General features: G+C 43.0%; 1 protein-coding gene across 14 annotated transcripts in view; it reads right to left on the reverse strand.

The window, feature by feature from the left end:
- The window catches only part of CD47 (CD47 molecule), a 50,147-nt gene that overhangs the window by 15,088 nt on the left and 11,427 nt on the right, over positions 1–23,632 (reverse strand). For 3 of the 14 annotated variants that reach the window (XM_021542414.3, XM_085589469.1, XM_021542410.3), the window contains 4 exons: positions 22,980–23,011; positions 20,656–20,680; positions 19,987–20,014; positions 15,704–18,061 (listed from right to left, as the gene is read on the reverse strand). In XM_021542414.3, the coding sequence (XP_021398089.3) occupies positions 19,989–20,014; positions 20,656–20,680; positions 22,980–23,011 (83 nt within the window). In that variant the 3' untranslated portion in view covers positions 15,704–18,061; positions 19,987–19,988. Of the gene's footprint in view, positions 1–15,703; positions 18,062–19,986; positions 20,786–22,979; positions 23,012–23,632 lie in introns of those variants that run through there. The other 11 variants (XM_085589463.1, XM_085589471.1, XM_021542412.3 and 8 more) reach the window with 5 other exon arrangements.

The raw sequence follows: 23,632 nt of genomic DNA on the forward strand, positions 1-23,632 counted from the left end.
AAATCACAGCTGTTTCCAGCTGCCTGCCAGGGTCTCAAATGCTTCTGACCTGGGCCCGGAACATCCAAAAATGTCTGAGGGACATTTGAGTTCCAACAAGTGTGTGCTGGAACTCTGCTCCAGGCAGCACAGTCCACCCCAGCCAGGCCTGATCTGCTTGTTTGGGGCTTTGCTTTGCTTTGAATGGGGAGCCAAGTTTTGTGTGGCAGTTCCTCCCTCTTGATGATTTATTAAAAAATATGGATATTGATCTAGTACCGATATCCAGCTGTGACAGACAAAAACTCTCCAACAGTTTAAAGTTGGAAAGTGTGTGCTTATTGTGTGCGGGATGGTTCCCAAATCCACACCACAGCTTCCAGGTGATTACAGAGTCTTTTTATCCATACAAGTATTGAATACCCAAAATACAAATACATATTCATCATTTTGGTACATCCCATTCCCCGTTTCATATATGCTAATCACTCCAAAATCCATTCAGCATGCGTGGTTTGTTCCTTGAAATGGGTCGGTGTCTCTTTCATGGGGAGGGGTCCCAAAATGAGGAAGTCAATGAAGTCTTCCTTGTTCTGACCTTTCTACCTTTTCAATGCAAATATGACAAATGAACTCTTGGTAGAACTCCCATTCCTTGTCTTCAATTGGTTTCAGAACAGAGGAGGCCACAATTGTCTGATGTTCCTAAAGCTCTTTGTCAGTTTGTGTATTCTTCATTATAAACCCAGCTAACTAAACATTGTGCTGGCAAGCAATCAATGATTAGTTAACTACTAACTCCTAACTTCATCAAGTCCTACTCATTTATTATTATTATTTTAATTAACTCTAGTAAGGCTTATTTCTAACTAAAATCTTAGCTCCTCTGAAATCTCTAAATTCCTTAAAATATACGTTTCACTGACATCTGGCAGATTTCCTTCTGTGGTAAATTTACTTTATTTCACTGCCAGATTGCAGCTGGTGGGGGTGCCCCCCTGGCTGTGTGTGCAGGAGCAATTTCTGCTTTTCCTTTTCTGCTGCCCTCCCTTCCCCAGCTGTGGCTGCTCAGAGGCCACCGCGGTGTCACCCCGAGGGGACAGGGCAGCAGGGGCTGCCAGCTCTCCTCCAGGAGATCAGAGTAAACCCACCTCCCCAATAAAATCCTAAGAAACAAACAGCTTTGGCATCTGGGGAAGTGAAGCTGTGGGACTCAGAGTCAAAGAAAGAAACTGAGAGTTTCTAGCCAGGCAAAAGCCTGGGAAAGATCTGGAGAAAATGTAAATAATTCTTTATCTCTCCTGTTTTTCACATTGTTTATATGTGAGTTCTATCACTGTGCATCAAGCACTCTGCACCAATGCTGTGGGTTGTTTTCACTTCAGGACCAATGGAGTTGGTCCTCACAAAGCTCTGTATAAAAGAGCAGTGTATTTTGAATAAATCAGAGTTTTTACTCTGAACAGCCTTCTGATCAGAGTCTCTTCATTCCCATCCTGCCTCGACAGCGACATGAAGCTGCTAACAAACTCAGCCTTTCTCAGTCAGCATCATTTTCTGATGTTTGTTTTGCCCCATTCCACCCTGAAGCAGAAGTCAAAATGGTGGCACTGCCTGTGCAGAAAATCTTCCCAAAACCCAGTAAAAACCTCTCATTTTGTAAGTCAAAACAGATATTTGTTTTTGGGTTTTTATCTGACCTTCGCATATTTTGCTGCTTTTTGTGTAGCTGCATGTGTGCATGCTACATATGCTACATGCACCTTAGTCCATCCTCACTAGTAATTAAAAATAATGGAATTGTTCCTTGATGGTGGCAGTTGTGAACAGGACAGTATTTTTGCACTTTTGCATTTGTGCAGCTCTGCTCAAGCTCCTCCCTGTGCCCCTCTGGTCCCTGCACCACAATCTGCCTTTCTTGGGGAGAGGGAACAGGCACAGCCTGCTGCACATGACCCCTTGAAAAGTACAAACCTCCACTTTGGTGCCTTACCATCTGTACCTCTCCTGCTGGGAGGAAAAAAAAAAAAAAAAGTGCTTTTTATAAGTATCTACAGGGTGGTTTTGTTCGGTTATTTGATTTTTTTGGTTTTGGTGGTTTTTTTTTTTTTTTTTTTGCATCAGCAGATAAGATGAACCAGAGACTTGCATCATGCCTGACTTCATCCTGCTGTGCTTGCTGCATGATGGGGGAAAAAATCACTCCCACTTCTAGGCAGTGAGGCTTCTCCCTTGGACCTTGACCCCCTCACATAATCTTCTTATGTCCTCAGCTGCCTGTGCCAGGAATTGGCATCATTTGCACATCCCACCTGGAGAAATCAGTTGGTGAAGTAGGCAGCAGCAAAGCTGGTGGCTCTGAGTGGGTACAGCAGCCCACAGCATCTATATTCAGTCACTAATGAGCACTGGAGAAGTCTCAATTATGAAGCATATTTTATATGCATGTGTCTATATTGTGTATTTTTTGCCTTTTTAAAATTGCTAATTAGGGCATATTTATCACTGACAGTTTGGGTGTTGGGTTTTTTGTTTTGTTTTGTTTTCCAGAGGGCAAATTGGATCCTAGGGGGATTTTTTTTTTTTTTTTGCCAGCACAAATGAGATGAGCAAAAAGAAGGGCTGCTGCAGGTATTTGGGGAAGGTAAATGCCTTCCTCTCCACATTGGTGCAGCTGCTAATCACAGGGACTGTTTGTACAAATAAAATGAACCTTGTGTTTGTGCTAGGCCTGCTGTCCTCAGAGGAAGCCCAGGGCAGCAGGTGCTCCCAGGCTTGTGGAGGGAAGGCTGGGGTGTGCTCCAGGCTCCTCCAGAGCTCTGGTTTGGTGTGGGGGTCCAGAGCATCCCTCTGGCTGCCCTGGGACCCTGGCAGGGTCAGGAACCCCCCTGGACAGAGCCCCCAGAGACACTGGCTGTGATCTCTGCCCATGGAAAAGAGTTTTCAATCTTACAGGATTAATTAACAGCTCTGAGTGTTTGATATAAATGATAATTAAGTGTGGCACGGTGCAAAAGTAAAATTTTAGGATTCTAGATTAGGGGTCCAAAGGGGACAAGATGGAGGAAATTGGGTGTACCTTGTCCTTTTTCTCCTTCTTCATGCCCTCCATGTCTCACTGTGGTGTTGGCATTTTTCTGTTGGTTCAGGCTGGGGACACACTGTCCAACGTAGGTGACAGATATTGGCACGTTCTTGTAAATCCAGCCCAGGGAGTTTCTGGTATTTAATGTTTGTCACATCCCACTGAGGGCAGAGCCCCACACGCTGCCCTGCAGGACAGAGCTGGGCAGGGCAGCAGAACATGTGAGAGATAAACAGAATAAACAACCTGGAAACCAGCACAGACCAATTATGGCTTCTGCTTTGGCAGGGGGCTGACAGACAGAGATTTTCTGCAATCTCAGAATCATCAATAGCTCAGATCCTGACAGTTTGGTGAACCCCAGACTGGATTTCTTCTGTTGTTTGTTGCACCATTTGGTGAATGGTTAGGGCCATCTTGCCAAAGCCAAGCCAAGGTCTTGCACCCCAGAGAACAAAGAAAGGCTTTTGAGCTGGTGGAAGTCTGACAAATGGCAGTGAGGAGCTCCTTGGTTTGGGTGGAAGCAGAATAAGGCAGGGATGACCCACCAGGCTGTCCCAACCCAGTGGATTCAGGAAATAGCACTGATTACCAGCTCAGCAGTCTCAGGACATGTTTAGTCAGGGTTATAGCCAATTAAACCAAATTTTAGGGTAAAAAAATGGGCACTGTTTCAGCCTGCAGGTCCTGGGGCTCAGCTGTGTGAGCATCCTCACAGCTCGTGGGTTTTCACCCGCTGCACAGGGGCTGGGTTGAACAAAACCCTTTGAGGTAAGGGCTCATTCCTGACCAGCCAGGCCCTCATCAAGCAGCCAGGTCCCCCAGGGTGGTGGGTGCTGAAATGCTTGTGCTGAAGGGAATCTTCAAACCCGTGTAATTAAAAAAAAAAAATAATTAAATCAATAAAGCTGGGCACTGACTGTGAGCCATTTGAGGCTGGAATCATCCTCCTCCTCCTCCTCCCCCTTACTGTATATCATCAGCTTCCTCTTCATTTAGATAGACTGGACGACACACTTGGGCTGGCACTTAATTGCTCATCATAAAGACAATTAAATTAATTAAAAGCCTGATACTGCAAGGCACCGAGAGGAGCCCCCTGTGTCAGTGGTGCTCACAGATGTAAAATCTTAACCAAATGCTCCACCTTTTCTGGTCCTAATTTCTCCCTCTCTAACCAGAAGGGGTTTTGTCACTAATAGGTCTCACTCACTGTACTCTCCTGAGCTTTCTATGCTATAAATGGTTGATACATAGCCTGTTCTGATGGCACACCATGAGATTTAAAATACCATGTCAGAGAAAATTTGCCTACAAAATTTCAGCAATTCTTTTTTATTCAGGTAGAGTCGGGGAAAGGAAAACCAAATGCAAATACTCCCAGTGCCAGCCTTCCCTTGGAAGGGAAATCTAGAAGGAGCCTGGGAAGGTTTTTCTCCCAGGATCTCTAGCAGCTGTGCACAGCAGGAGGGATGGGGAGCTCTGCAGTGTCTCACTGTGCTTATACTGCTTTTAGTTAATGAGATTGAACTGTGCCAGTCTCCCAGGACATGTAAGCAAATCTTGGTGGCGTGACAGGGTGACAGCAGCTGGTGCTCATCTCTCCTGGTGTCCCTGATGCTCAGGGGCCAGTTTTGGCCACCCTACATCTGCAGCATCCACGCAGAGATCTGTGCTTTGCATGGGCAGGCAGAGCTGCCTGCAGCCCAGAGCCCTGAATCACTTTGGGGGTCTGGAGCACCCCTCAGTGTGAGCAGAGTGACAGAAATCCAGCCCTGGATTTATGACCTGCACCCCTCATTGTCCAACAGGGCACTGCTGGTCCTTTGTTAGCTGTGGGTCTTTTCAGCAGGCACCATAAAGGAGATGGCAGGATGGATGGAAAAGCCCCAGCAGCCCTCAGAGGGATTTAATTCTAGCAGGCATTTCTTTCTCTCCTTCCTGGGAGGGATGCTTTCACTGCCCTACCCTCAATGCACTTGTACTCAGTGGAGTTTCACCACATGAGAGATTGGCCTGGCCTGGCCCCTGCTTTCTTAATCTCCAGATTCTTGGTATAAATAAATGACAGTCAGAAAAGATCTCTTTACAAGCAGGTCCTTTAGAGGCCAACAGAAAATATTCCTGTGTATTTGTGTGTAATAGAATGATTCTCTTGCTTTGCATGTTACTGAAAAAAACCCAGAGTATTCATAACTCATGGACTTTTAAGGCAAGTTTTAGTTGTCTGAAAAGCGTGGATTAGTGATATACTTGATTCATCCTTTGGGGGCTGCAGTTGATTCATCACTACAGCTTTAGCTGGGTGTTTAATGTCCTTTTCCTTTTCTTCTTCCCCCAGCTGGCTGCATGTCTAGTTCCTGTTGATTTTCATAGGAGTCGGACCTGGTAATCCCTCTGAAATGTTTAAAAATCTCAGTGTTTTCCTTAGGGAAGCGTGCAGAGCACAGGGATGCAAAGGCTGAAGCCAGCAGCCGCCCCACCCATTTCCAATGTGCTTTTCTTTCTTCTTCCCAAAGCACCAGGATGTGGCAAGCACAGTTCTCTCCCTCTCAGGATTTTCATAGAGGTGCACAGAAAGAAATGAAAGAAAAAAAAAATTTCTATTTCTGCTCTTTGTTTTTCCTATGTGGAATGTGTTTGGAGAATTGTTTACCTGGCGTGAGTGCTTGGTTGGATTCTGGTGCTTTGGGAAGTAGTATGCAGTTTTTGTATCCTCCTTTTCCCTGCTCTTGGCTCATGCTCTTGGCCCCACAATTTTCTCCCAGGTCAGGTCAAAAAGGGTTCTGTGAGTATTTTTCTGGAAAGCTCTCCTGCTTTTCTGTGCTGTGGAAGTTCAATCCCATTGACACTGGCTGAGGAACCACGTCCACTGCCTGGAGCAGGGAGTATATTCATGGCCTAAAAAAATAAAACCCACCAGGTTCTGTGACTTCAGTAACTGTGTTACTGAAAGGCATAATCCCAATTAACTAATTATTTCTTATTTTTTATTATTTTACCCTTTCCATGCTTTGCTGCTGCCTGCCTGGAGATGTATCTTATTGCAGAGGTTTAACCCAGTTCTTGGCTCTGTCCCTGCAGAGGACTCTCACTCCCCAAAATATTTTACTTTAGGAGCATTTCCAATGGCTTCCCTTTCCCAAAATATATCTGATTTCAAGGCAGATTTTTCTTTTATTTTTCCTTTTTATAACTTTTTATAGCCACCTTTTTCTTTTTCTAGTCACCAAAGATAAACCACTTCTCTTTACTCAGCACTGGAGGGAGGGGAACAATGACACACCCTTCCCACCTGGCTCATCAAACTTTTATCAGTCAGTTTAAATTGCCACAAGCCTGGGAGATGTTGGGTATTGCTCAGGTCTCACCAATGGTTCTCCAGCTCTCAAGAGCTGTTAACCTGGCACCATTTATATTCATGTAAATCAGTTTATTTCACCCTCATCCCTATTCCCAAGACTTCTTTCAGCCAGTGAGGTGATCCAGGCTGAACCCCTGAACATGAAGAGGCTTTGGCTGAGTTCAGCTACATCATTTGGTGGCAGTGCAAATATTCACAGCAGCCCTGTGCTGCAAGTGGAGCTTCTCCTGAGTGAAACACTTGAAGTGTATGTGCAGCATAAAGGACCCGAGCTCTGAGGCTAAGCTGTAGTTCCATCATTTTGATGACACTGCAGCCAAGATTTAGGGGTTGTGCTTCTGGGAGCAGCAGCAAACACCAGGTGTGGCACTCCTGGAGGCACCCTGGTGCTGCTGGGAGAGGGAAATGCTCTTGAGCAACTTCCAGAAAACTAAAATCCGTGCAGAATCATGAAAAACAGTGCAGCCCAATCCAAAGCTTCCTCTTAATTTTTAATTATTTAGGCAATTCAGTGGTTCTAAATGTGTGGGCCCATAGGTTATCAGTCTTCTGCAGAGCCAGACAAGCCAGTGATGCTTGCCATGCAGCACAGCAGGTTCTGGTGTGAGCACATCCCCATCAGAGCTGTCTGGATCCACAGCTCACACTGGCTGGGTGCTGTTGCTACAAGCAGCTCTATCCTGATGTGCACACCAGATATTATTCAGGTTACATCATAAGCAAGCACAGTGGACCTGCCCCAAAACTCACAGTAAGTGGGGGCAAATCCCATTCAAGTCCAAGGGACCCCTTGCAACCACCCAATTGTGCCAAATTTGCTGCAAAACTGGTGCACTCAGAAATGCTTTGGCCCATGCTGGATCCTCCTGGCAGGGGGATGGTGGGGCACGTGCATTAATTTTTTTCTGGCATGTAAGGAGCTGGCAGCTCCAGGCTGGACATGCAGCAAACACGAGCCAGCTCTAAGAAGGACATGCAGGATCCTCCTGTGGGCATCTTCCAGCTTGCACCTTCTGTGCATGGGCCTGGGGACAGACAGACTGCACCCAGTGGTGTGTAAAACCCCTGAAACCTCACTGCTGTCTTGTTTTAGTCCATTGCAGGAAATTATTTGCCAGTGAATAATTTGAAAAATCCCCCATGTGTGACCTTGTCGTGCTGCTTTGCCTTGCTGGCTGAGGGGGAGGGAAAAGCACAGGTGAAAGTCCAACCTTGCCACCCCACACATGCACACATCTCAGATTTTAAGTGCAGCCTGTGCTGCAGAAAGGAGAAGCCAAAGCCCTGTGTGCAGAGCAGGTCTGAGCAGTGATAAAACTGAGGGCAGACAGCAGCCCATGAAAATAAAAGCAGAATTTTCTCTGTCCCTTTCCCAGAGCCCTCCCAGCTCCCTGGGCTGAGCAAACCAGTAGCAGTGGTGTCACCCTGGGACCATGTCACCGGGTGGTCCCCAGCTGCAAATTTGGGCTCTTTTCCTGCTGTATCCACACAGCTTTAGCACATGTGTCGGAATCTGAGCTATTGATGATTCTGAGATTGTAGAAAGTCTCTGTCTCTCAGCCCCGCTGCCAAAGCAGAAGCCATAATTGGTCTGTGCTGGTTTCCAGGTTGTTTATTCTGTTTATCTCTCACATGTTCTGCTGCCCTGCCCAGCTCTGTCCTGCAGGGCAGCGTGTGGGGCTCTGCCCTCAGTGGGATGTGACAAACATTCAATACCAGAAACTCCCTGGGCTGGATTTACAATAACGTGCCAATATCTGTCACCCACGTTGGACAGTGTGTCCCCAGCCTGAACCAAGAGAAAAATGCCAACACCACAGTGAGACATGGAGGGCATGAAGAAGGAGAAAAAGGACAAGACACACCCAATTTCCTCCATCTTGTCCCCTTTGAACCCCTCATCTAGAATCCTAAAATTTTACTTTTGCACCCGTGCCACACTTAATTGTTACTGATATCAAACACTCAGAGCTGGTAATTCATGCTGTAAGATTGAAAACTCTTTTCCATGGGCAGAGATCACAGCCAGTGTCTCTGGGGGCTCTGTCCAGGGGGGTTCCTGACCCCTGCCAGGGTCCCAGACCTGCCAGGGCAGCCAGAGGGAAGCTCTGGACTCCCACACACAGGTGGGGTCTCCAGCACCACTAACTCAATAAATGCAGCAGTCTCTGGAACTGCTTTTCCAGCAGCTGGCCTATTGCTGTTCAGAAGAAATGTTATTTCTAACTGCTCTGCGACTTTTTTATGCTGTCTCCGTGGAAGGTTTTTATCAGATCAGATATTTACATCACATCAGGTATTTGTTGTGTGAGAATGGCAGGGCTGGTGGTGAAGACTCAGAGTCTAACACCACCATGAACCAGCAGAGAGCCAAGGGAAGGAGACAAAGCTGAAGCCACCCAAACCCCCTTGCAATGGGGGAAGGAACTTGGTTTTTCAAGGAAACACTGGTTGTGAGCCTGCAGTGATATCCAGGTGCTGCAGGTGTTTTGAGGAACCCCCCATCCCCACATGATGTACTTACACCCTGAGTAATCTGAGAAGAATTGTTTGCAAATGCTCAGGAAGCAAAAAACCATTTCTTTTGAAACTTTAATTCATAGTTCGAGCACAGCTTGAACATCTGCCCACAGACATTGTAATGTTTGGTGGTGTTGAAGCTGGGTGAGGCCACAGTTTAATGCCAGCTCAGGGAGGGAGGGTGAGCGAGTCAGTGAGAGACCACCCTGCCTTTGTCTTCACATAAACAGAAGAATAAAAGCAGTCTAAGTAAGAAAGAGAGATCATTCACTAAAATATTTGCCCAGACCAGATGGCTCTGGTGACTCAGACAAAATACTCCCCCTGCTAACAAGCCAGCTGTAAAAGAACCGTGGTTTGCCATTTAGGAAAAATGACACAGCGTGGTGCAGAGCCTATCTAGGAATATGGAGGGGAAAAAAAAACCCCTCACATGTCCCATTTAAAAATTAAAAAGATTTATCTGGATCGCTTCTCCAGTCTAGCATCAGCTTGGTAGTGCCTATGTGCAAGGATGGGGTGTGGGACAGATCAGGGATTGATTTGTTACTCAGCATTTTTTGCTTTAATAAGTTAAAACAAACGAGAACCTTGAAGTGAGTGTCTTTAAACTGCTTATTTTAATAATCTGAATTTAAATTTTGGCTCTATTTTTCTGCTTCCATAAAGAAATGGCGGCATTTCAAAAGCTCAGGGCTTCTGTTCAAATGACTCACTCTGATGCAGATACCATCTGAATCAAAACAAAGCACCGACCCAACAATCACACTCACTAAGGGAGAATTAAACCACTAAAGAGAGTTTCTAATGGGTCTTTATGAATAACCATGATATTTTTCCCCAGCTGCTCTCTTCTAGCTTTATTTTAATAGATACAATCCTCTGCTAGTTTGAACAGCAGCATTTTTGTGAAGTGCAGGCTATACCCAAGAAAAGGAGCCACGAACCACTGTCACCATGATTTCTCATGGCCCAGAACCCTAACTGGCCTCATGCATGGGACCTCAAGCCCCCAGTCTTCCTCCAGCCAAAATCACACCTTGCCCATCCCAGGAATCACAAGGGGTTTGGGTTTTTTTTTCCCTTTCCATGAAACTTTTGTTTCAGACTGGCACTGTATCCTTTCTCACAGGCTTCCCACACCTGTGGTCATGTCCATCCCATCTTGACAGGAGGTTTTTCCTGCAGTCTAGCTCCCAGAGCAGCAACATCCCTCCTGGCAGTCTGAGTACCATTTTTACAGATGTCTCTGACCTGCTGTGGGCTGGTGAAGCCACGGGGTTGCAGCGTGGCATTGCAGCCTGGAGAGGTGCATCAGTGCAGCCCCGAGTCCTGCATCACAGGGGTGTGCACATGTGGGGGCCCCTTCTGATAGTAAAAGGGTTTTAAAATCATGGGGATTTAGGGTTAAAAGCAAAATTAAGCTCAGTAGGCCCTGAAAAAAAAAAAAAATACCCTGGGTACATGTAGGCCTTGTACCTTGCTAGAACTGCACCTGTGTAGCTAGTACATGATAAATGATATAATTATTAGATGTGATGATTGTTTAGTAATTAATATAATTACTGTTTAATCGTAAGAACAATCATGAGAAACTTTGGTCAGGGGCCTAAGAAAGATCAAAGTCAATGTATACAATAGAACAACCAAAGTTAAATAATTAATATGTAAGTTATATAATGATAGAATATTAAATAGGTTCAGCTTGAGAGCCGTGTCAGAGTCAGATTTGGGTCTGTACCCCTGATTCCCAGAGCTCCCAATAAAAGCACCTGCAGATAATCATATCCTGTGATCCTGTGTATTCCTGAATGCTGACACTTCTGCTGCACTGAGCTGTGGTGTGAGTTCACTCCATCCCACCCTCCTGCTCCAGTCCCTCGCTGCTGCTCCCAGCGCTGCTCCTGGCAGCAGCTCCTGGTGCAGACAGATGTGAACAAACCACTGTGGTGGAAAATTTTTCCTTGGTTGGTCTTCTTGAGCTGTTCAAACATTAACATGAGCAAAAGGAGCTTTAGAAGTGTCTGGTCTGTCTCTCCACCCCTGTGCAGAGTCAGCTTTTTGTCTGCAGGTCAGGGGAAGTGATTCTTGCACCTTTCATTCCTCATGTTGTCATGCCCCCAAGGCCGTGTTTTCCTGGACTTAGGGACATTTTTACCCTGGGCTCCCCTGGATGCCCTGAAATAAAGTCACAGTTCCAAAAACCCAGCTGTGGCCTGGAGCCTCCACTGGCACATCCCTTCTTTCTCCTTTTCCTCCATGCAACTTGTGGCTGTCTCTGTGTCTCCACAATTCACTTCAGACTCAAAAGCACTAACTGGTCCCAAAATCACAGAATGTCTGGGACTATACCACTGAAAGGGACTACAGATTCTACATTTTTTTACCTACATTTCTTGTCATAGCTGTGAAATATCTTGCATTAAAAGCAGATATGGGGTGGTTTGCCTTTACACCAACGCACAGATAACCTTTTGCTTCTACTGGCACAGGTTGTGTCTTTCTCAGCAGTTTCAGTTCACTCCTGTGGTGCTAACAAACCCAAATGAAACTCTGCATTTGTGCTGTCTTGAGGGAGTCTGGGGTGCCTGAGCTGGCTGAACCTCACAGAATCCAGCCAGCTTGGCTGAGCTGCTCTGGGTGAGGGTTAGAAGTGATGCGACAAAATTTAAGCCAGGAACCTGATCCACCAGCCACACTCCAGGAGCTCACGATTGTGTGCAGGGGCACCCAAGGGAAGTGGGGAAAGCACTCCCCCAGCCCTACCTATTTTAGGCTAGAATGCAGAGAAATCTAATAATGATTAACTTTGCAGAACCAGGAAGAGGGGCTGCTCTTTTTGCCAGGTGTTCTCTTGGACTGAGAAGCCTGGAACGAGCCCTGGCCTTGAATCACAAACATGACCCAGTGGCAGCACCTTCAAAGCAGTTGCCTTCCCCACCCCTTCCCCTGGTCTCGTTTATTTATTTTGGGTGACCTGATCACACACCCAAGTTAAAAGAAGTCCACTGTGGTATAATCAGACAAGGGAAGCATGATCCAGTATTATAAGGGAGAGGTCCTTAGTGCTGTGCAAAAAGCCACTTTTTACTGCATTGGGTAGACCATTGTTATATTTTGAGACTCCTGTTGTGGCAGGTGTGCGGAGCTATGAATAAGATGAAGAATGTGGAGCTCTGCTCCCTGCCACCCTCCATGCCCCTTGTGTCACTGCAATGACAACACACAGCCCTCCTCTCATCTTTAGTCCTTCGCTGGCAAAATTGGGTTTTGCTTCCTTTGGGGTCACCAGAACACCTTCAGGAATCCAGCCAGTCAGAGGTGGCCTCAGAGAGTCAATGTTCTCTCCAAGACATCCACACAGTAGAGGATGCAGACCTCAAGGACTTTAAAATGTCATCTGTTCCTCTTGGGTACTGAGAAAACTCTGGCACCTAGGGATGTTTGGAATCCAGTGAGGTACGACTGTCACCTACATGCATGGCTTTATTTACATGGGTAAATAAACAAGGAGTGACTTGTACCTTCAAGCACAGGGCTTTTCTCTTGTGCTATTGTTTTCTTCTAGCATCTTTTCCCTCCCTGCCTTTGACATGCACTGTGCTATTCATTCACCTGCACAGCATGTCAAGAGCTCACACTGTCACCAATGAAATAGATGTAGCTCCTTTAGCTGGCCTTGGGGACAGGAGCCACCTCTCCTCTGTCACCTTCCCTGCTCCCAGTCATGTATTTTATCCCATGTTGATTGTACTTCCTCATTGATGCTGTAACCAGCTTCATTTCCTTTTCAGCAAGACATTTAAAGCTGTTTATGACTTGGTGTTCTGGTGTACTGCCACTGCAAACACCAACAGCTGCCTCATGGTTCAGGATATGGTGGTTTTATTCCCCAAATGCCCATTACTATTTGGTTTCTATAATTCCCAGAGAATTACTTTTTAATTACAATTTATATCATTTTATTATGATTCTCAAATTCTGTTTCTTGATGTGGGACAACCCAAAGCTTCCAAACTCTGCTTAGTCTAACTCCCATACCTGCAGAGCTCTGCACACAACAGTGCCTTTACTTCACCTTCAATAGGTGAATTTTCTTTTCACTGAGCTGAACTAGTACAAAATGCCAGAGAACCCTGGTCACCTTTTTCTTCAGTGAAACTAATTTTGCCTGTGCCCAAACTTAGATGAAATTAATTGCAATGAATAGATCTTAAAGGTCCCTTTTCTCCTTGCTGCTGTCTGAACTCCTATTTGTCCTTGGATGAACTTTCTGGTTAACAGCACAGTGGATATCCACTGATTTGTTAGGTTGGGTTTTTTCCCTCTTTCCCATGTATCTAGTTTATTAAAGAATTCTGCTTACACAGAAAAAAAAAAAGAAACACAAAACCAACAAACTCAAAACCCAAAAAACCCCAAAAACCCCAACTGCCCAAAATACAACCAAATGTTCTTGCTCTAAAAGCGATTCCTGCAGCACTTCTGGAAAACAAAAAGGAAAGTTAAATGAATGCAACCAAATGCAAGCACCCTCAAGTCAAGTTCTGTAAAATGTCTCCTTTGTTTTTCCCCAGGCCTGGTAACCATTCCAAGTTTAACCTGCACCCACCTATTTGTGAAGCCTTAAAAGAAAGGCAGAGGGTGTGTGAGATGGGGTAGGTAAGGGGGAAGACTAATTACTAGAGCAGTTTCAAAATAGTTCAATACTTGCAGGTACATAAAATGTGAAAGACAGTAAAATCCAGTACTTTAATTCAAGTTGAAGGTGTGCCAGACCTTACTCAGTACCAAGCAGTTGCTGTGCCCAGGGGATATCACTGAGGTTTGGAGGTAGAGTGAATTCATGTGACAACTGCACATCCCCAAGGACCTCCATGTGCTCAGCTGCTTGGTCACATGCAGACAGCAGCACTATACAGAATTATGGAATTATTAAGGTCAGAAAAGACCTCCAAGATCATCAAGGCCAACTTTTAACTGAACATCACCCTGTCACCAAAACTTTATCACTGAGTGCCACATCCAGTCACTCCATCACTTCCCTGGGGAGCCTGTTCCAATGCTTGACAACCCTTTCAGTGAAGAAATAAATTAGTCCCGTAACTTGTCCAAAAGTACCAATTTTAGCAATGTTAGGAGAAACTGTTCACACTCTTCCAGCATACTGGAAGTGCCTATGCTCTTTAATTCTCCCACCCAACTTGTATTCATGGCAGACTCTCCCCTTCACAGCACCCACTCTCCAGCCCAATAATTTCAAAAGCCTCCTGTCTGTAGTCTTTAAAAAAAGCAAGCAAAAGAACAGAAGAAACCAAAACTTGTTTCAACACTGCAGCTTTCCTCCCCCAAAGCAGATGATCCTTGTCTCCGTGCTATTTACATTTGTGTATTAAATTTTCTTGCCAATTCATCATTTCATTGAAAAATAGCCTGGTTCTGCCCTTTTCTTGTACTTTTTGAGTATTCCTTGCCCTTTTCCTGTAGCCCAGCTGCAGTGTGAAGGGTTTGGGGTGTACCTCCAAGGCCATGCCCTACCCTGCTGCAGGCACAGTAGGGAACCAACACGGAGAGAAGAGGGAAGTCCAGCTCACACTTTTTCATCCTGAAAGCTTTGCCAGAGTCTTCAAGGATACAGGAAGCAAGAGGTACTGAAGCCCAAAACAGTACTGGCAGCATCTATGACAAAGGCACAGAGCACTAGAGCACAAAAGAATTATTTTCCATCTGAAAGAAATAAAAATTCTTCTGCAAAGTAGAAATGAACCAGAGGCTGTCCACTTCTACTCTTAGGTAGGTAACTCAGTAGCAACTGCTGAATTATGGAGCTCTGATCAAGTGCTTTCAGAAGGCTTCTGGACTGAAGTTCAGGTTTGGGTTGGTTTTCTTGGATGAACTGACTGGAGCAGTCTGGATCACAGGTACCATCACTGATGGTACCATACTGAGATATTCTTCAGTCACATACATTTAGATTAGCACCATTTCTTTCACCCCAAAGTTCAAGCATGCAGTTATCCTGAGCTTTAGGACCAGTTTTCCTGAGCCTGCAGTTCAGAACTGTTAAAAGTCTGTTTAAATAGCTCAAATTGTGGTTCACAGCTCCTTTTGAGAGGAAAGTGCATGTAGGAGAGTCACAAAACATTTCTGAAGAGACACAGAAGTTCAACAGCCACAGTTAAGTCACCTTGAAGAAACAAGGGAATTGCCAGCAATTTCCACTGCTCCTAGCAGCTCAGCTGCACTGAAGAGGATGTGTGAGTGGAAAGCCTATGAGGCAGGGCTTGCAGCTCCTCTCTCCACAGTCAAACATTAAAGACAACTCCAGGAAATCCAGAACTCATCCAGCAGTGCTTTAGCAGTTACACAAGGGATCCTCTTCCCACAGAAACACCACTGCAGGGCTGCAAAGACAGACTGGACAAGAGGTGCTGCTCTGCTGTTTCTGAAGTTTCAGTGGCAGCAGCAGCTTTTACTCCTCATTTCCTCCCACAGCACACCCGGGCGACAACACTTGATGGCTGATGTTGGAGAGAGCCATTGAAGTTATTACAAGGCAGCTACACACTGACTTCACCATCTGGATGGCCTTTCTAATGAGAAACACACCCAAAATCATCTACAGCAACCCTGAGAACATTCCTGAAGATCCATTAATAATACATAAAGACAGGGAGAAGAGCAGTTATGACTATGAATTTATGGAAGCAGCTACAGAAGTTCAATGTGCTAGCCACAAGAAAATCTCCCGCAAAAACAACTTAAAATTACTTTATTTTTTAAGTATATTAGCACAATATTTACAAAATAATTTTGTGTTTCATAAATAAAAAGTTTCTTGGGTAAAGACTATAGATCTATAGATATTTAAAATGTCTATATATTTATATATACACACATATGTACACACACAAATGAAAGCATACAGTTATGAACAACTTTGGTTTAAATTACTGGTGGGAAAGGGCTGGCTGGATGTACCAATGACTTTTTGAACTCTCACTTTTAAATTCCCACCTATGAGAAATCCAGCCCTTAATGCAACAGGATGGTGGGTTTCTCCCATTTCTGGGGCCACGATTCTGCAGCCCACAGCTCCTCAGGTTTTGACAATTCCTAGGAACAGCTTGGCCTGATCCCACGGTGACACAGCGGGGTTCTGCTGCAGTTTGCTTTACAGAAATTAACATAAAGCTATTACACATAATTATTTTTATAAGGCAGAATACCTCAACAGAATTCCAGTTGATTTGGTTTTTTATTCCTCTGCTGCTAAGACTTTCAGCTTGCCGGAGGGAATCACTAGTTATAAACAGGGAGCACTGCACAATACTAAATTAGAAAAACTTTTATTCTGAATTGTAATGGAGAACCATCTCCTATCTTTAGTTAGGTATCACTGAGATGATGGAAAAACCTGCACCAAAAGATTCATGTGTAAGAGCTCAAACCTTATGTGAATACTCCCACTGGCAACACAGGACAGTAAATGTGAGCCATACACATTTCTCCCATATTTTATCACATGGGACCCTCTTCCCTGTGTCCAGTTCCACTGATCCCAGTGAGGGCTGGCCCATAGCTTGCTTTAAATGGTTCAATCCTGCAGCCTTGGCAAGAGGGACAGTTATGACAGCACCTACTGCAAAATCAGACATCCCAATTTTGCTTTGTTGAATTCCTTAACATGACTCAGAGCTCAACGTGCAGAGACCCAAATCCCTGCACATGCACCCACAACATGGATATGAACCTTGGTTTGTAACATTCAGGTCTGAGAAGTGCCAAATTACTCAGGATCTTTAAAAACATGGATTTTATTACGTGACTGTTTGGCAACAGCTTTCCAAACCAAGTTTTAAAGTGTTAGAAGGAGAAAACCGTGTGTGCCTTTGAAATACAGTACCTTAGTACAAACAGGAAACAGTGTCAAGATTTCTACAAAGCATACACAAAGTCCAAGAGCAGCCAACTATATTGGAACAACTCTCAAAACAGCTGTAAAACATAGCAGAATCTCATGGAATGTGCAAGTCCTAGTAAACTGATTTTTAACCATACCATTAGATATATACAGAAACTGAGCTTCCTCACTCCTCATCAGCTCCTCTTACTTTTTATTTTATGTATTTGTGATGTAATGGCAGCAACACAAACCTGGGCCAGAAATTATATAGCTCTTTTCCATTCAAGAAAACAAGGTTTTAAACTCTGTCAAAAATATACTAAATAGGAAGCTCCTATTTTTATGAGGCATCCACAACTTTCACAAATTCACTGAGTTAAGAAAGCCTGAAATTGCTTCCAATTCCACACACTGCACAACATGAACACACACAAGAACCACATTCAGCATTAAGATTACCAGCTCCTGTGCTCTGTAATTCCAGTGCTGAATTAGGCTCCAACAGCTGAGCAGTTTCTCATCAAAGGATACAGAGAAGGCAAGGAGAGCCCTCTCGCTGGACAAAAATATCAGCCACCAGAGCACACATGACTACTGTCCACAGAGAGGAATACTAATGTCTCATGGAATTAGAACTCTGTTAATAATTTCAGGAGAGCTGGGAGTAAACTTTGTACTTATGCAACTTGGTGTGTAACTTTGTATTTCTTTAATAAAAATTTGCTGAATGTCAGAAAAGATGTATTTGTACAATCTCTACTTCCTGCTTGTATCATACACATAAATCATACTTTGTCCATGCACACAAATAAAGAAAACAATAGTCTAAATGGTATTGCAATCTCTGGGCTCAGCAGGCCCATTATCAAAGCAGTGACTGATAATGATAGTTTTTGAAAATAATACCACTAAGGATTACTGCAGGGAGACTCTGTACTGGGCAAATAGTGCTTTTTATATTCTCACCCTCAACCATCCCATATACACCATAACAAAAGAAAATAAAGATCACATGTGGGCAAACACACATGTTCCTTGCTACAGCTGCTGTGACTATAAAATTATGTCATTTATATCAAAAGCACTTTTGCCACACATGCAAAACAACTAGATTCCTGAATTTCTTCTCGATGAGTAGTGCATCTTCAAGGCCACGGTGTATCAACAACGGTGTACTTTTATATACGCATCACATAACTCTGCAGTTCTGGGGATTTAAAAAGAAAGAAAAAGAAATATTGTTTGGGAAGAACAGCAATGTTTTGTGCTACCTATGCGAGTCAGAGCTGACAGGTTTTTTTTTTTTTCCTTTCAAAATTGAAAGCACATTTAGCATTCAAATAGTAGAAAAAGGAGTTAGCAACAGCAAGTGATGTTTCAGCACCTCCACAAAAGAAAGGTGAACACTGTGTCTTGGAGCTTTCACTTGTGAATGTGACTAAGAATGTGAATCACAGGCCCAGCTGTCTGACCCACCCTGTCCATATATTTTAATGCTAGTTTATTTTCACATGCTATTTTGTAAGCTGGTCAGCTTCAGCATCTGATCCATCCCTGCTTCAGTCTGTGTGTGAATTTTCTAGGGAAGATTAACAAAGAAGCAGGTAAAGCTCAAAAGGTTACTGCCTCCAGCGTGTGAGTCAGAGCATTTGCCTTCCATCTGCAAAACCTTCTGTCACTGGTTAGGAGCCATCTTTCAGAGCAGAAAAAACAGACAGACTTCTAGCTCTACCCTAAAATTAAATAGGTAGTTGACAATTTCTATGCTTCTGGAAGCTCCACCTCAGCACTAGAGGGTAGGTTTTCATAACCTAAATGAGACCCAAAAAAAACCAGGCAACTTATTTTAAATTGGATCTCCAAGCAAAATTCTGCCTTGTTCTTCAGCAGGATGAGGTAACTGAAGAGAGCCCATCCTGATTTCCCTTCTGGTCTGCTCTGAATGCAATGGACTGGCAAGTATCTATTTATTTCCTGCTCTCAACTCTGTCAAGAATAAGCAGTAGCCAATTCTGGAGCAGGCCATGCCTACCACTCCATCCAGCTCAGCTTACAGTAACTGGTATGCATTTATCAATGTGTTTATGAGACTTGTCCTTTGTACAGCAGAAGTGTTTGTATTCCTATTAGTTTAGAGAAGAATTATATGAGATATTTGGATGAGCCAAATGTAGTAGTTTTAAGTAGCACAAATCAAACAGCACATGGTATTTGTAAGGAAACCTGTTTTTAAAACTCATACACCTTTTTTCCAGTTAGAGCTAACTAAAACCTCATTTATTTGCTCACGTCAATTCATGTCTCCTAGAAACAGCATGATATAAAAGTATTTCAAGGGAGCTAACAGATTTGGAGAGAGTTTACTCTTCCTCCCAAGTAGCAAAACGTCATTGAATGCAGGAATACTAGGCTAAGGGTCTAGTGATACCTCATGACAAGCTTGCTCAATATTCAGGAAGAAACCTAAGTAACAACAGCATCAACAAATGCCATTTCCATGAAAAGTACAGCTGCTGAATAGAAAATACTAAACCGTACTGTTTTCATTTTCAAACCTTATCATCTAGCCTAAAATTTAAGCTCTTCAATGAGAGCAATCTGAAAAATAATAAATCGAGTGAAATCTAATTGGAATACAATCTAACAAAACCCACAGAATTCAAGTAACACCTAAAGAAAAGGAGACGAAGTTAATTTTAAACCACCTCCCTATGAATTTTCATTGGAGATCACCAATTAAATGCAGAGAGAAAGCTTAGTTGTATCAACAACAATAAAACAAAACACAAGCCCAAACAGAACAACCCACCACCAAGGAATCATTCCATGCATCTTAAATACTACATGAGCAAAAAGGAAACATAAACCTATTTGACTTTCCACATTTGATGAGAAACACAATATTGCACAGTTCTCTCACTGACTCATCCTCTTCACTGTTTAGGAATACACATTCTTTCCCTATGTCTGATATAGGATACAGACATTCTTTCTTTTCAATCAAATATAATTTGACTAAGAATAGCACCTGCTCTAAACCTCTCCTCCAAGTTTCAGTGAATCAGCACTGGGTAACTAAACATCAAAACTCTCAAATGCCTAGCCATTAAAACAAGCATCTGTTAGACTTACCATCATTCTAACATCACTCCTTTTGCATCTTTAAAAGTCAAGAAGATGGATTAGTATAGAGTAAAAGAGAAATAAATGCTTCACAGTTAATATTCAGGTTAATTCTAAAATTCAGGTTAGAACTTGTTACTACTCAGCATGCCAATTAGTGAACATAATAGCAAAAAAAAAAAATTCTAAGTCACCCCTTTTTCACTGTAAATTTCCCTCACCTTAAGTGCTATCAGTCTCCCAACACCATGAGACAGGTTCCCCAACCCAAGGAAAATGAGTAGAGTGGCAAGGATAGATTTTGCTGTGATCTTTAAGTATTTCACCCAAATAAATCTTTATGAAGAATTAACATCAATTTTCAATACAAGTCCCTCTTCTTCCCTTAAAAGCTGGACATTTTGCAAAATGAAGAGGGTGAACAAAGTATTTTGAGATACTGGATTTGTCCTAAAATAGTCAAACAGTGCCTCCGGCTAGCAAGCACAGTGGCATAAAACAGGGAGCCTGGAGCTGCAAGCAACATTTCATTGAGAAATCAGACTTTTACTGATTCACAGAGCCACGAAAGTTGCCACACTAAGATCTGCCATCTTAGTGTTGTGGTACTGGGAACTAGATCCATCTTTATCCATAATTAATCCCTTAATGAGAAGATAAGCCTTGAATATCACCTACCATTTAGTGGTTCTTCTACAGCTTTCTGCAAAACATTTAAAAATATATATATGTATAAAAAGCCTTCATGTTTACTTCTGGCTGGCCACAGTTAAATTACTCTAATTGACATATACAGTAAGTAGTGATTCTACAAAAACGAAGAAAGCTGAGTGTTAATCAAATTAATGACTAAAAGTCTGAAAAAATTTTGTATCAGTCAATAGCTGCATTCTCCAAGTTGTTTTCCCTTACTGTGATGTTTACCCAAATGAAACACCCCTAGGTGGCAGCAGAAGCCATGCAGATACTACTTTTAGGCTCTAAAACCTAACTGATAATTTCTGTCATTTGATCAATGGTTAGTAACAAAGCAGCAGGACTAAAAAAAGAAAAGAAAATTAGTAGCCAGGCAGATCAAGTGGCATCTCCTCAGAAAGAAATACATGACAGTTGTGCATTTAGTCTGGTAGACAATCATCAGAAACAACACATGCAACCTACAGAAATGCTAAAAAAAAAACAAACAGTACTTGGTTAAGATGGCAGATTTCAAAAACACACCTTTTCTCCCTTCAGCTCAGGAAAATCTCAATAATCATTTTTTAAGTATGCCCCAGTGTCAAAATACTTCACCAATACTAGGTTTTCCATAGTCATTAGATGACACAGAACCAAACTGCATCCTTAACATTACTTCACACCTATTTACTGCCTCAAAGCACAGCAATATAGGCTCAAGAGCCCTTGATGGAAACAAGCAGCATGTTAACACACTCCAGCTTCCACCAGGTCTTTCCCTATAGCAGCCCCAAGTTCATGAACACAAATTATATCACCTGAATTCCTCTGTATCTAGCCCTCAGCTAGCTGCAGCTCCAAGAAACATCTGTGTACTTGCTGAGGTTTCCAATGACCTCTAAGTCTTAAAATTTCTTTTGATTTCATTCCTGTCCCCAGTTCAAAGAGTACCATGATGTTCATGCTTGTGTTGCTGTGGCTATTTATTTCCCAATTCCTTTTTGCCACAGAAGACCACCTTGTGAGGAGAGCAGCTCATAAAGGGAACAGAACTCTCATCAAAGGATGCTATTTTGCATGCTGGCTTCTAGTTCAAAGTTTATTTACAACCAAAACTAAGTTAAGGAAAAAACCCCGCCCTCCTCTTGTCCTGTTTATTTCCATTCTACAAGTAAGCATAAGGATGTTAGATAATGGCAAGATTTCATTTTGAATGAAGCATACCTTCAATTCACTTCTTAGCTCATTTTTATAACATCTCTCAACCTCTTTTCCTTCTATTTTTTAAACTTTGTGAACTTATATTCCTTCCATAAAGGAAGACTAACCCTCTGAAATACTCTTCCTTACAATAAAAATGGATGAGCAAAAGCAAAGGGAAAAAAAAAACAAAAAACAACTAAAAATCTCTTGTCCTAACTGCAGTCAGCTCTCACTGTTAGAAACCATCTTCCTTCAACAGCTGGGTCTCAGGCTCTAGACTGGAGACCTGAAAATGTGTCTCAAATGATGGCTGGCATCCAGGAGGTGGGATGACCTGTATTTACCAGATCCCCCTGCTGCAAGGAAGTTTTACTGCTATTTTACAGCTGCGTCTCTTTCCTTGCTTCTGGAAAACACCAGAAATCAGGCAGTTCACATTCATGGATCACTCAAAAGCACTGTGTAAGTCTGTGAAAATTCATGTTTTGGAAATTATTACTCTACAGTTCCAAACTACCAACTCAAAAACTTTCTTTTTTAAAAAACAAGGTATTTTTCAATTTGTTCTGTGTTATCTAAAGACAGGCACTTTCTTTTCGGAAGGTCTCATCCAATTAGGGGGCATTATAGGAAAATCAGAAAAAAGGTCAAGGTTATGCCATCTGTATAGCCAGGAACTGAAGAGAATACCAAAGGGTTCTCGTGTACAAGACCACAAGAAAAAACCTTTTAAATCCTTACAGGCCACCTGGATGTTTGCACTCAAGTTAATGAAAAAGTTTTTTAATAAGGTGAGCAAAATGGCTTTTGAATATTCAGGTGGAAGAGTGCATTGTAAAAGAAGACCAAACTGCCACCACTTTTCAGTGACAGCACAGTCACTCCATTTGGGCTCAACAGTCAGAGCAGCCCTATGTCAGGGTGGCAATTACAGTACTACAGACACACTCATAGGGACAATGAGACCACCAACTCACTCAACATTAGACATCTGTTACACAGCCAGAACTGTTGCTTGCTACCAACCTGGTCTGAATTCGAACTAGTGAAGAAAGGTTCAGTATCTCACTACAATCCCCTGAGCCATCTAGTCACCCCAAATTTATTATTTTTAAGCTTACCCCCGGACGAGGATGATCTTTCATTCTGGAACCTAAAATAATTACAAAAAAAAGTAACCAATCAGATGAATAAATGTCACAATCAACCAAATAAAAACATAGAACCACAGAATTGTTAAGGCTGGAGAAAACCTCCCAGAACATCAAGCCCAAGCAACCAGCAAACCCAACCCAAGCAGCATCACCACCTTCACCACTAACCCATGTCCTCAGAGGCCACACCTAAACATCACTTCCAATAATCATGATTTCAACCATGTCCTGGGCAGCCTGTTTCAATCCTTGACCACCCTTTCAGAGAAGAAATTTTTCCTAATATCCAATTTAAACCTTCCCCAGCACAACCTGAGGCCATTTTCTCTTATCTTGTCACTTGTTACCTTGGAAAAGGTATTGTCTACTGATAAAACTTGCAAGAGAGTTGTAACACACAGAATTGGATGTTAAAAGAGGTACTTAATTCTATGATCTGGAAATTCCTAGAGCCTCTAAGCACTCTTCTGTATCTTATCACATACAGCATGTGAATTGTCCCACTAGTACACTCAGCTCCTAAAGGTGAATTAGGCTACACACTATTCATTGTGCTTATTTTGGCATGCTAGAATCTATACCAACAGTAGTATTTGACTTCTTCAGCCAGAACAATGAAA

Source organism: Lonchura striata, chromosome 1 (genome assembly GCF_050655825.1).
Source record: "Lonchura striata isolate lonStrDom1 chromosome 1, ASM5065582v1, whole genome shotgun sequence".
NCBI classification, from domain to species: domain Eukaryota; kingdom Metazoa; phylum Chordata; class Aves; order Passeriformes; family Estrildidae; genus Lonchura; species Lonchura striata.